Here is a 12,439-nt window from a genome sequence, read left to right as displayed (position 1 = left end):
TTCAGAAATTTTTATACATATAAAATTTGTGAAAAAATTAGTTAAATGTTACTGATCCCAATTTTTTCCCTTACCTTTTTGTCTGTTGATTATATAATTTAGTTTCCACTGCTTTAGTTTTTACTTCATCATTTTTGTTGTAACAAGGTACTTGACTAGTTTGTTGTTTGCCAATATTTTATTTAAACTAGGAAACTGTGTTAAATTTTTGATGCCGTAACATAGTTGATGATGGTTTATTTATGAAACTAAATATTTTTCGAGAATCAATACTTGTGGAAGTTAAAAAAGATATTGAAGTGCTTGATTTGTTTCTGAAAAAAACGAGTATTATTATCATATCACAAAAAAAAAACTATATAAAATCTATTGAAGTTTTTGATAAAATTTGTATAAGGGCATAATTCTAAATTTAGCTTGGGGCAGTATAATACATTAGACCGGCACTGCATGTTGTATAGCTATCATTGAACATTGTTCGATGGATGCTTCCGAGTTCCAAACTCGAGTCACATGCCTCCCAATATTAGTTTCCTAAAGTGACCAAACATCATAAACTATGAATAACTGAGGAAGCAAAAGTGTAGCATTTTATGATTCAGTTTACTACCTCAAGAGCTTGGAATGTTATGTCCATATCTTCCCGATTCATTACCAGCTCAACCAAAGCTTGTTCAGACTGAAACAACAAACAACCAATTCGTTTTTTTAAAACTGAATCTGAACACAAAAGAATCAATCTAAATTCAAAAGAAAAGAAAAACAGATCATGATTTCAAGTCTCTCTTTGATTTCAAGAATACTCTTATGCTCATCATCAAACAAACCAGCAAACGGATCGGAACCGTCATCATCCTCGTCGTCACCATCAAAAGATTTCTTTCTTACTGCTTCTTCTTCTTCTTCTTCCTCCTCGTGAACACTCCCATCAACCCTAGAAAACTGTTGCTTCGGTTCTCCGTTGACGTCGCGTATAGACGCTTGACATCGCTTCACCTCGTGGTCATAATCAAGTGACACGATGAGAATAGTTGTATCGATAAATGTTCAAAAATCAACACCTGGGCTCACATAACCGACCATGCACACCCAATCCTCCCAAAAATTCCAGTGAATGGAAAGCCCTTTCAAGTTATGATGAAATAAGTTTTAAAAAAAAAGTTTGTGATGAAACTTACTGTCTTTATCTTTTCTCTTCTTTGCCATAAGGTAAGATTGTTAGGTTAGAGTTAAGTGTCAATGAATTAAAATTTAGCATTAATGAATATTATATTTGTGTTAAATAGATATTTATTGATAGGATTTTTTAATGCAAATACAAAATATTGATGTAAACAATTTTCTAATGAAAAGTCCATTTTAAAATATAAAACATAAAAGAAATCATGACATATCTTTTGATAGAATAGATAAACCATGTTGACAACCTCTTTGAATATGTAACTACCATCTGGCTCAAGCTTGAAGGTAAAGACCGTACTCAGCGAGGAGATACCTCAGTGACTGATGCATCATCGAAAGACCCAGCTGGAACAGAGTTGCTTGTCCTTGATTGATCTGAATCAAGCGGGTCTTTTTGGGGCCTATTCTGAACGAAAAAACCTGGTTGTCGAGGCACTGGTAAAGTCACTGTATTACTAGTGAGCATCATTAAAATAGTTCTCATGGTCGGCCGCACTATATGATCTTCTTGAACACATAAAAGACCGATATGGATGCATCGAAGCACTTCACTCTTTTGGAAATTATCTAAAATAACTGGATCCACAATGTCTAATGTTGTTCCGTTACTCCAAAGCCTCCAAACCTAGAATATCAATCAATCAGTTCTTGTGACTGTTGCTTACTGCAAAAGAGGTAAATACACAACTTGATTGCCATTGAACTTACATATGTGACCAAGTCATGCCCACCGTCTATCTCATAGAATTTGCTGTTCTTCTTACCACTTATAATCTCAAGAACTAACACTCCAAAGCTATAGACATCTGATTTCATTGAGAAGTGGCCATGCATCGCATATTCAGGAGACATGTAACCGCTACAATCCACAACAAAACTTTGGTATATTGGAAAAATCATGTCTGAAAAACTTCACTTATGATAAGTTAGGACTTACAAGGTACCAACTATTCTGCTTGTGTTCCCCTGAGTTTGGTCAATTCCAAAGATCTTTGCCATTCCAAAATCAGCAACTTTTGGATTCATATCCGCATCTAGGAGTACGTTACTTGCCTTCAGATCACGGTGTATGATTGTGATTCGTGAATCTTGATGAAGATATAGAATCCCCCGAGCAATCCCTTCAATGATTGTGAATCGTCGAGGCCAGTCCAGTTGGCCTTGCTTTGCAGTGTCTGTGTACACACACATCCATGAATTAACTTAATTCTAAAGATTTGCAGTGCAAAGCATCGAAACAAAGGTAATAAATTCAACTGACCAAAGAGGAAGTAATCAAGGCTTTTGTTAGGCACATACTCATAGACCAATATCCTTTCTTTTCGGTTTAGAGAAAATCCGAGAAGCCTAACCAAGTTTCTGTGCTGAAGCTTTGCAACAACAACAACCTCGTTCATGAACTCTAGATCACCCTGTCCTGAAGATTTTGACAGTTTTTTTGCTGCAACTTCAGTCCCATTTGAAAATGTGCCCTATTCGTTTTAACAGCATCATCTTTTTATCCAAAATTTCTAAAAAAAGGTACACAACCTCTGGCGGAGTTAAAGAATCAAAAGTAATTATAGTACCTTGTAGACTTCACCAAATCCACCTCGACCAATCTTATTATTTTCTGAAAAATTATCTGTTGCAGCTTGAATTGTTCTATAATCAAGTTGCAACGACTCTATGGTTGTTATCCCATCTCCTGTGGACGATGAAAGTCATTATACAAATCATAAAAATAAAATAAAAAGAACGAACAAATTAATCTAACCCAGTGTTAACCAGTCGAATCTTTACCATCAAAGTCTGGTGCAGAATCAGATGTCTGCTTTGCCCTCTTTGCTATGAAGCAATAACAAGCTCCGAAAAGCAGAACAATTACTACAATAGGCACAACGACGGTTACGGCTAACACATTTGAATTCCCGTCTTTCCCTGTGTACAATATAAACTCTATTAATTAATACTACCATAAATTAATAGATTTCTTTGGCTCCAGGTTCGACCGACGCAGATCGATAAAATAATAAAATAACAACTTTTAAAAAATCTTTTATAAATATATGGTTTCACGAAAATAATCTTCAAACTATGACGCAAATGAATTGTTTTTATATTTTTAAGGGGAATTTTCAAAAATACCACTTTCAAGGTACCATTATTCATCTTTACCACCACAAATGACACATTTTCAAAAATACCTTATTTATTAAAATGGTAAAGACTCTTATATCTTTATTTTTATATGTTTTTCAAAATTCTAATCCCAAATTCTAATTCCTAAACCTCCAATTCTAAACCCTAAACCCAAAATCTTCAACTCTAAACCCTAAACCCTAAACTATATACCCTAAATTCAATATCCTAAACCCTAAACCCTAAAGTCTAAACTATAAACCCTAAATCCTTAACTCTAAACCCTAAATCCTAAACTCTAAACCCTAAACTATATACCTTAAACCCTAAAACATCAAATCTAAACCCTAAATCCTAAACCTTTAAATCTAGACCCTTCATTAAAAGTAGTGGTAAAAGTGATTAGTGTAAACATGAAAAGTGGTACTATGAAAATGGTATTTTTGGCAATTTCTCTATTTTTAAATAAGATTTAGTAAAAATATATCTAAAACCACATTTAAATTCTATGAAACCGATTTTATATACGCCAAAATAATATAATAAAACTAATATAAATGTAAAATTTCAAAAAAGTAATTTATGTACATACACTAAAATTTAATATGTTTCTTATTTTAGAAAAATATATATCTTAAAATAGAAAATATAAAAAGAATTTTTTTTGTAAATTAATCTCTATAAATTAATAAAATACTGAAGTTCCAACATTATTAATTTATTGAGTTTTAATTGTATTTAATATCATTTGCTAAAATAAGGATCAAAATAATTTGCCAACAATATTGCTAATCCTTGAGGAATAAAATAAACAAAGGAAGGGGAGTTTACCAGATCGTGGAGGAGATGTTCTATTGGCGGTTTCGTTGTAGAACAAGTTAAGCTCGTACCTAGTATTACAACTAGGCCAGAGAAGTCTTCCTCCGTATCTGTTAAGAGGCATTCCATTGATGGAGGATCGCAAACAGGTCAAGCAGTCTTGTCTAGTAAGATCAGGAGTGCACTGAGCCAAGACGTACAAAGTCTGGACTTTGGTAAAATTAGCCTTTGTCGTGTAGAACTTTCTAGAATTGTTCGCTGCCTCGGACGCTGCTAGGTTCAACATGAACGACACCTGTCCACGGAAACGGACTTCTTGACTCAACGAAATATTATTACCGTTCATCCTGATATGTTCTCCTTCGAGTGTAAGGACAGAGAAAATATTCTTGTGGGAGTATCTAAGGATACACTCCTCGAAGTAGATAACGGCTTCATTCCCATTCGGACACCGTGCTAATATTTGGTTGACGGAATACGTTACGCAGTTACGACAAACTTCTTGCAAGACGTCTCCCCGGCAAAGGAAAAGTCCGTTGACCTTGTTGGGGGCTTGTCCTGCAGTTGCGTTTTGGAATCCGGTGTAGTATGAAGCGTCTCGGAGAGAGGACAAAACGTTTTCGCGGTTACTGGTAAAGTAAGTGCTGTTTCTAGTTGTATTCGGACAAAACAGGTCTAGGAAATAAGGATTTTGAGGATTTTGAGGATTTTGAGCAGAAGCTCCATAACTAGTGAGGAAGGAGAAAAGGAAAAGGAAGGTGCAAGAGGAGCAAGAAGACATGGTTCAACTTACTTTGGTTTCTCAGCATGAAAGCACACATTTATAAAATATAGTATCAAGTTTTTTCTTCACGGCTTTAGACTGTTGATTTGGTTTGTGGTGACGACTATAAAGTTAAATACAAAGTCAAAGTAAAGCCCTCCTCCTGTACGGTATATGACTTGAATAGTATAAGACTACGTTAATGTTCCTCGCTTATATGTTACAAAATATACCCTAGGCTAATACAACCACATTTCTACCATACTATGACCACGCTATATGCATGGTTGGGTCAGCTTTAGTCCGGATTCTAGAAGCCGGCTCAATTTTAATTCGGATGCTATAACCAATATTTCTCTTTTATCCCTTTTTATCATTTTGAGAAAGGGTTTTGCACACTTTTACCATTACATTAGAAACTCTATAATTAATATTAATAAATTAATAAATCTGATAAATTAATAAATTTATAGGTTTCTAATTAGAGAAATGCCCTACGATATCACTAAAAAGTTTGTTGTCACAAAAACAAACTCTATAGATCAAAATAACCAAAATATTTCATCAAAGACATAAATATTCACTCATATTTTTTGGGTTAACTAATCTAAACCTTCAAATTTAGAAGTAAGGAGTGGAGATTTGGGACTGAGATTTAAAATTTTATAAAATAAAAAATATTTTTTTAAGTTTCAAAAAGTATTTTTGGATTTTAAAAAGAAAATTAGAAAAAAGAATTATAAAAAATATTATAAAATTTTGAATTTGAAAACATATAATCTGAAACTAAAAAATAATTTTTTATCTATTTTTATTTATAGATCTAAGGTATACAATTTTTTCACCTATTAAATAAAACATTTTGGTCATTTTCTTCTCTAAGATCTCATTTTGTACCAAAATTTTGAAAATAATTTATTTTGAAGAATTGCCCTTCTAATTAGGCAAGTTCAAAAGATGAGGTGATAATAATATAATAATAATGTAGAAAACTTCATAAAAATAGATAATCCCATTAAATTATTAACAGTTTATATAAGTACAAGTAATATATTATATTATTTGTGTTATATCCACAATAGTGTTTATTTCTATTTTTCTTAAAATTTCATAATATTTTTATGATATTTAATAAAATATATCTAAACATACATTTAAGTTGTGTATATGATACATATACATTAAATAATATAATAAAAATTTAGGAAAATCGAATTTAGAAAACTTAATTAAATCAAAATTTTCATTTAATTCTAAAATATAAAATCTAAAAGTATTTTTTATAAATTAATAAAATACTATAGTTTCAACATTGTTAATTTATATAGTTGTATCTCAATCTATTTCCTTTAAAATCATAATTCACGCTTCCTTCTATTATTATCATCACATATTTAGTTAGATACTTAAAATAAAATTAAGAAAACTCTCAAAAATATTACTTTTCAAATTTTAAATCAAAAGAAATATTTAATATAAAAATAAAAAGTAAGCTTTGAACCTATTTAAGTCCTAATAAATAAACACAAACCCAAAAATAAAAACAAATTGCTGTTTAATTTGTGTTATTTCAAAAAAACTTAATTAGTATAATTAAAAAGGTTGTGATAATATTTTGAAATATAAACTATTCTACTTTCTTTTAAATTATACTATCTAGTTCTTTCATTTCTTCTCGGTTCCACCACATTTATTCTTTCTGATTCTGAATCGTTTGCCAAACGTCCACCACCTCCACCGTAGTGTATCCATAAGTAATATAGCAACAATAATTCATTGTTTTTTTTTCCACGGCATGGCCATAAATGGTATTAGCGTTTCCAAGTAATATAGCAACATTGATTTGTTTATGATTGCATGTTTAATGTTTTATCCATAATTATTTAGTTTGTTCATAATCTTATATCCATTTGTATATACTTACGATTAGTTTTTTTAAAAAAGAATAAACAAGAATAAAATGTTTTTTGGACTAACTCTCAAGAGAAAATAATAATAATTTGGAAACATAAAAGTATGAAACAAATTCTCAAGATAAGAGTTAAAATGAGTTTAATCATACTCCTATTGAATAACCAGAATATCAGTTTTTAAAATTTAAACCTATATGAAGTCGTACATGTATAGATTTATATTTATGATAGCTCAAACGACTATGTATATATCTCATTGAACTGTGCATCCACCAGGTCCTCCATAGTATATAGCTCTAGTCCATTGTTTACCAACACCTGATTTCGCTTCAACATTATAACAAGTTTGACTGTTTGCGAACAATACTAAAGAAATTGGTGGGTCAATCACTTGAAGACCACTCACCAAAGCTGCTTTCTTGTAACCCCTTCTCGTGGGAAATGTCCACTTCCCATCATTGGACTTATCTCTTGTCTCACTTCGGTGAAAACTCTCCTACCCAAAAAACCTCACCTGCTCCATAAGCTAGGCCTTCAGAACCGAACAATTATCTTGGCAGTAGCGAACCTACTACGTTGGGTAAGGAGGAGGCAGCTGCACCCACAATAGTCTAGAAATAAATCTATTTGCATTAGAACTAGCAAGTTTTCTGTAGTATAATTGGTTCAGTCATATGTTTGTCCTCCCTATACCACCGTTCAAAGATCCTCATGTTCCATTTAGTTCTCTTTTATTTATTTTATACCGCCACAAAACAAAATTCCTAGATTCACCACTGGATCTTGGCCAGTGCCCAATTGCTTCTTCCATTAGCATAAACCACCAGCGTCCTGTAATTGGATCTTTTTTATAACCCCAAAAGTTTAATTCTTATATACTAGAAGTGACGATTCAGATTATAGTTTGGCTTTTTCTTTTCTTTTCTGGAACCAAATGAAAACAATTGTTGTTTTGTTGGTTTTGAAAACAAAAGTTTCACAGCTCACGTAATATTATTTTAATTTAATTTAGTTGTTTTAATTTTTATTTTAAAAATAAATTTATTAAATTGTGACATCTGTGATAAAATTCTGTAGACAGTTTATAATAGTATCACTTTTAGATATATTTCATTATTTCTCACTTAATTCTTTTAATTTTTCTTTAATTTATTTGTTTAGGTACCCATTGAATATCAGCTGATGTAAGTGTTTTTCTATCTTTTTGCTAATGAGATCCGACAGACAGCCATGTGAAGATCTGATCCTGCAGACCAAACCTAAAGATCCATCACTCTAATATTAAATATGCTAGTTAAAATATGAAAAAAACTTTTATAATATTCTTTTTTGTCAACAACTTTATAATATTTAATCCTTCACTTCAACATATGAAAATACACTCTTTTTAAGTTAAGAAAAAAAATACACTTTTAATAATAGATATTTGATTAAATCAACAAAAACTGAAAATTTTATTTGATCGAATCATTTTTCTTTATTGCAATCACACGTTCACAAGACAACATAGAACAAGTCTCCAAAAACACACACATTCATTCATTTATCAATTCACACGATCCAAGAGAGAGTCTTCCGGATCCCAGACCCGACCCGACCGACACTCTCCCTAAGAGAAACCGGGCAGTTATTCCTAACAGCAGTGAGATTATAAGGCGAAGTATCGGTCGCAAGCCATTGCTCAACTTCAAAGCTTTGCTGCGAGCACTTAGCGTGGACTCCTGCCGTCGTGACCTCCACGTAGTTAACATACCAACCGTGGTGGTCGCCAGAGCCGTCGGAGGTCAGATTCAACGAACAGACTGGGCTTGGAAGACACGGTGCTTTCCCACTGAAAATGTCGAGATTACCCCTCTCGTAGTACTTGTAACCTGGTCCCATTAGCCCACCCCATGCCTCTAGGTTTCGGATCCCGATGTAGTCTCCGTATTTGTCGTAGATTCTAGCGCTTATGATCGATTCAGTGCCGGCTTTCCAGATCGATCCGGTCCTGAGGTAGAATGTGTAGACACATTCTGCATCATCGTCCTGTAAAAACAAGAAAATTATTTTTTTTGTTATATTCAAGAAAATGATTCTGTTAACCTAGTGGTATGAACCTTTAAACCAGCTTTCAAAAAAAAAACTAGTAATGGCCTTATCTGGTATCATGATCTAGATTCAAGAGGTGGGCAAACAAGTTATATATTCTAGTGCTGGTGATGAGATTTAGGGAGCTTACGGCGAATGAGACTGAGGAGAAGGTGGCAATGACGAGGAGGACGGAGAGGAGGAGAACGTCGCGGCGAGCCATTATTGGTTATGTTATATGAATGTAGGATACTGAGATCTGATCTGTCCGACTATTAATAGATTTGATGCAAATATGTAGAGTTTGAGACTTGAGATGTCAAAGGTAATTATCGTCTGCTTTCTGGAGTAGCCTGTGATGTTGAGATGTGGCGATTTTGGTACGTTGTGATGAGTGAAGAGTTTTTTAAAGGATCCCACAAGCACGTCGTTAACTCGGTGGACAGGTTGGCATGAGGTGACAGATTAGGAAATAACACTTGGGATCTCGTAAGTTATTTTAAGAATTAATTAACGAATTTCATTTTTTGGTCAAATATAGTTTTCTAATATTTTATATATACATACAACGTATGATGTTTTCATCTGTTTTTTCCTCTTCTTTTTTTTTTGTCTAAGAAGGTGCATTAAACTATAAGTTTAATGTAATTTATATTAAAATGACAAATGGTAAAAATTAAAAAATCTTTATTATTGAACTTATCATTTTTAAAATACTCTAAAATTCACTATTATTGAATAAAATCTAAATTGAAAATTTTAAAGTAATTTAAATGTTTCTAAAGCATTAGATGAATTTATTAATCATAAAAATAAAAATTTAAATCTTATAGTTTTATATGAGATTCCAAAATTATTTAACAAAAATCACACCAAATTCTTAAATTCTTCTACAATCATTTAAAAATCATTAAAGATCAAACCACTTCAAAAATTTCTCATTCAATGAACTCCTCTGAGTCTACATCTACTTTTGTTTGTATTGCTCCTAATGGAACATGTTTCACGTGGAACTGCAAAAGATTAAAGAAGCCTGCGCTTTTAAGAGAACTTTATACTCCCTCTGTTTTTTAAAGATCCATGTTCTAGAAAAAAAAATTGTTTTAAAAAAATACATTTTTTACTTTTTCAATGTATTATTTAATGAAAATCTGTTAATTTCAAGAAAATTAATTGTGTTTATTGAATTTTTATTGGTCAAAAGTTATGGAAAATTGTTATTCACAAAAATCAATACATTTTTAATGTGATTTCTTAATATATGTGAAAAGTCTAGAATATGTATCTTTAAAAAACAGAGGGAGTATTGGATAAAAAGTTTTCCCATATAAAGATAAGATTTTCCTTCATATTTTCTTACATGTAAAGCTGTTTACTTTAAGAAAAAAAAAGAGTTTCAAGTATTTTTATGTAAGTCAGAAAAATGAAATAAATTTGGGACAATATAGTCACCGAAGCAGAAACAGGGCCCACAATCATTGCTTTGTATAAAAGATTTATTTCCTTAACAGATACAAAAATTAAACAATTCTAGACAGAAAAATTCGTTGAGAATCCATCAAAATTTTCAACATTCTTTCGCAGGAGGAGCTATCTCATCAGAAAAGAAAATTGTCATGAATTTGTCGGAATATCTTGATGAATTTCCGTGGGAAATTTTTGCTAAGAGTTTTTGAGAATTCTTGATGAACCTATATCCATTAAGAATTTTTGACGATTTATGTTCGCAGAGAAAAATCCTAACAAATTTCTGACAAAAATCTTTTACGGACACACGTTTAAAATGCATTATCTTTGGAAAAATTCTTGATTGATGCATTATCGTCGGAAAAGTTTTCTGATATATAGGGTTCCATCGAGATTTTTTCAGTGACATTTCCATACATACATATCCGTCGGGAGTCCATCGTGAATTTTTAAAAATTCTTCGCACAAAATATGGAATGTAAAAATAATGTGTTCACATAGTAATTGTAACTCATATATCAATCGTTGAAGAAAACATTGTGTGGTCTCTTAGAATACTCTATCCCCGGATGTGAATGAAGAGAAACAAAATCTCAAGTTGTATCCATAAATCTAGCGGTAAGTTGTAAGGTTTCACAATTACTAGCCACGACGAATATTGTCTTCCATGCTTTCCGAATAGATTGAAATTAACCATCAATACATAGTTCAAAGTAAACATTTCTTTTCGCGTACATAAAGTCTAGATATTTGATTGAAATGTTTCTACACTTAATCTCACAATTATCGAATACTCTGCATGTCATCTCATCATGTTGTGCGTTCAGACTGATATAGCATTTTAAATCTTTGTGTCAACGGTAAATACCACATATGTATATGGAATTAAAAATCTTTTGTTTGCCTCTTGATAGCAAGGTTTTTGACAAAATCTAAATCTTTTGCGGTTTTCATCTGCTTTCCATTAAACCATGCAATTATCGATGCATACATGATCATCTGATCGTTAAGCCAAGACCAGAAACCAGTTTATGAACATCATATTATGAACCAGGTGCAAGATTTTTCTCAGGTAGAATATTTCACATATTAGCAATCACATCTACACATTCGTCATCCAATAATATGTCTTCATCACCATCAATCTACTTATAACTGATGATAAAGGTGAGTAACCATCTTTACATCCTTTGTACATTGGTTTTTTAGCTGCATGTAACATATCAAAAAGTATCATATCCTTCTAATTTGGGTTCTTTTGTCTATCTCATTCCTTAAAAGTTGATGGTAAATTTATTTATATGCACCATTTACCATCTGAACAATGCCAATATCAAAATCTATATTTATGTTAGGTTCATCTAATCAATCAGCAGTATGAGGTCCACTAGTACTACTAATTGTTCACCACGAAGATACCAATTTTTAAGCCCGGCATTTTCAAATACAAATGGTCCAAAACATCCATCTTCTTAATATTCTATTATTTTTGCAAGTAAAACATGTACATATCAACTTAGTGGTTGTTGCTTCTGGTTGTTTTTGAGCTAACACCATGAATGTACTAATACCTTGTGTGTATTCATTTGTAAGTCATTCGTATTCGAACTCATATAAGGTTTATATATCCAAGAATAAATATGAAAAAGAGAATACATGATTTTATTTTTTGCTTTGTTGTGACTTGTTAATAAATAAGGTAAGATATGTTATTTATAGATAAATCTGAATAAATTTGCAATGAATTCCTGACGAAAAATATGCACGAATCTATCGGAAATTTTTAACTTTTCAAAAGTTCTATAATAGCTTCAAAAATTGTCGGAAATTCGTTTAAAATTTTGGTCGAATTTCCGACGGATTTCATGTTTTTGTTGGAAAAATCTATAAATTTCCTAAAAAAACTTTTGTTGAGAATTACCAACGATTTCCCGGATTGGTCTTTTCGACGATATTTCGTCAAGAATTCCTTGGAAATTTCTCTAGAATTTAGTCAGAAATTGTCTTGTTTTCTTGCACAGAGTATTTAACCTTTCAAGGTTAAACCGCATAGAAAAATAATGATACTATTTTCTTACAATAAAATGTAATCAATTAAATACCT

General features: G+C 31.8%; 2 protein-coding genes across 4 annotated transcripts; both read right to left on the bottom strand.

Annotated features, from left to right (window-relative positions):
• Positions 1 to 1,480: 1,480 nt before the first annotated feature.
• Positions 1,481 to 4,903, bottom strand: LOC108808583 (cysteine-rich receptor-like protein kinase 15). 3 transcript variants are annotated; one of them, XM_056988056.1, is made up of 8 exons: positions 4,085 to 4,903; positions 3,384 to 3,391; positions 2,974 to 3,104; positions 2,751 to 2,881; positions 2,444 to 2,654; positions 2,120 to 2,357; positions 1,891 to 2,059; positions 1,481 to 1,807 (listed from the first exon to the last, which is right to left on the bottom strand). In XM_056988056.1, the coding sequence occupies exons 1-8, from the start codon at positions 4,901 to 4,903 to the stop codon at positions 1,481 to 1,483; spliced, it is 2,034 nt and encodes a 677-aa protein (XP_056844036.1). The 3 variants fall into 3 exon arrangements, with proteins under 3 accessions (XP_056844036.1, XP_056844037.1, XP_056844038.1); XM_056988057.1 differs by having other exon boundaries at positions 1,891 to 2,041; XM_056988058.1 differs by lacking the exon at positions 3,384 to 3,391 and having other exon boundaries at positions 1,891 to 2,041; positions 2,751 to 2,869; positions 2,965 to 3,102; positions 4,135 to 4,903.
• Positions 4,904 to 8,233: 3,330 nt separating this feature from the next.
• Positions 8,234 to 9,236, bottom strand: LOC108811320 (PLAT domain-containing protein 2). The gene is made up of 2 exons (XM_018583368.2): positions 9,020 to 9,236; positions 8,234 to 8,826 (listed from the first exon to the last, which is right to left on the bottom strand). Exons 1-2 carry the CDS (start codon positions 9,089 to 9,091, stop codon positions 8,350 to 8,352), a joined length of 549 nt encoding a protein of 182 aa, XP_018438870.2. The 5' UTR covers positions 9,092 to 9,236; the 3' UTR covers positions 8,234 to 8,349.
• Between the last annotated feature and the right edge of the window lie 3,203 nt (positions 9,237 to 12,439).

This window comes from Raphanus sativus, chromosome 6 (genome assembly GCF_000801105.2).
Source record: "Raphanus sativus cultivar WK10039 chromosome 6, ASM80110v3, whole genome shotgun sequence".
NCBI classification, from domain to species: domain Eukaryota; kingdom Viridiplantae; phylum Streptophyta; class Magnoliopsida; order Brassicales; family Brassicaceae; genus Raphanus; species Raphanus sativus.
Note: the sequence above shows the minus strand (reverse complement) of the source record. Positions and strands in the feature narration are given on the sequence as shown.

Excerpts from the sequence above, each read along its gene's own strand:
- LOC108808583 (XM_056988056.1), bottom strand. The coding sequence starts at position 4,903 with ATGTCTTCTTGCTCCTCTTGCACCTTCCTTTTCCTTTTCTCCTTCCTC. Across the intron at positions 2,655-2,750 it reads GATTTGGTGAAGTCTACAAG|GGCACATTTTCAAATGGGAC; the intron begins GTACTATAATTA and ends TAAAACGAATAG. Across the intron at positions 2,060-2,119 it reads AGCAGAATAGTTGGTACCTT|TTTTGTTGTGGATTGTAGCG; the intron begins GTAAGTCCTAAC and ends AATATACCAAAG.
- LOC108811320 (XM_018583368.2), bottom strand. The coding sequence starts at position 9,091 with ATGGCTCGCCGCGACGTTCTCCTCCTCTCCGTCCTCCTCGTCATTGCC. Across the intron at positions 8,827-9,019 it reads TCTCCTCAGTCTCATTCGCC|GACGATGATGCAGAATGTGT; the intron begins GTAAGCTCCCTA and ends TTGTTTTTACAG.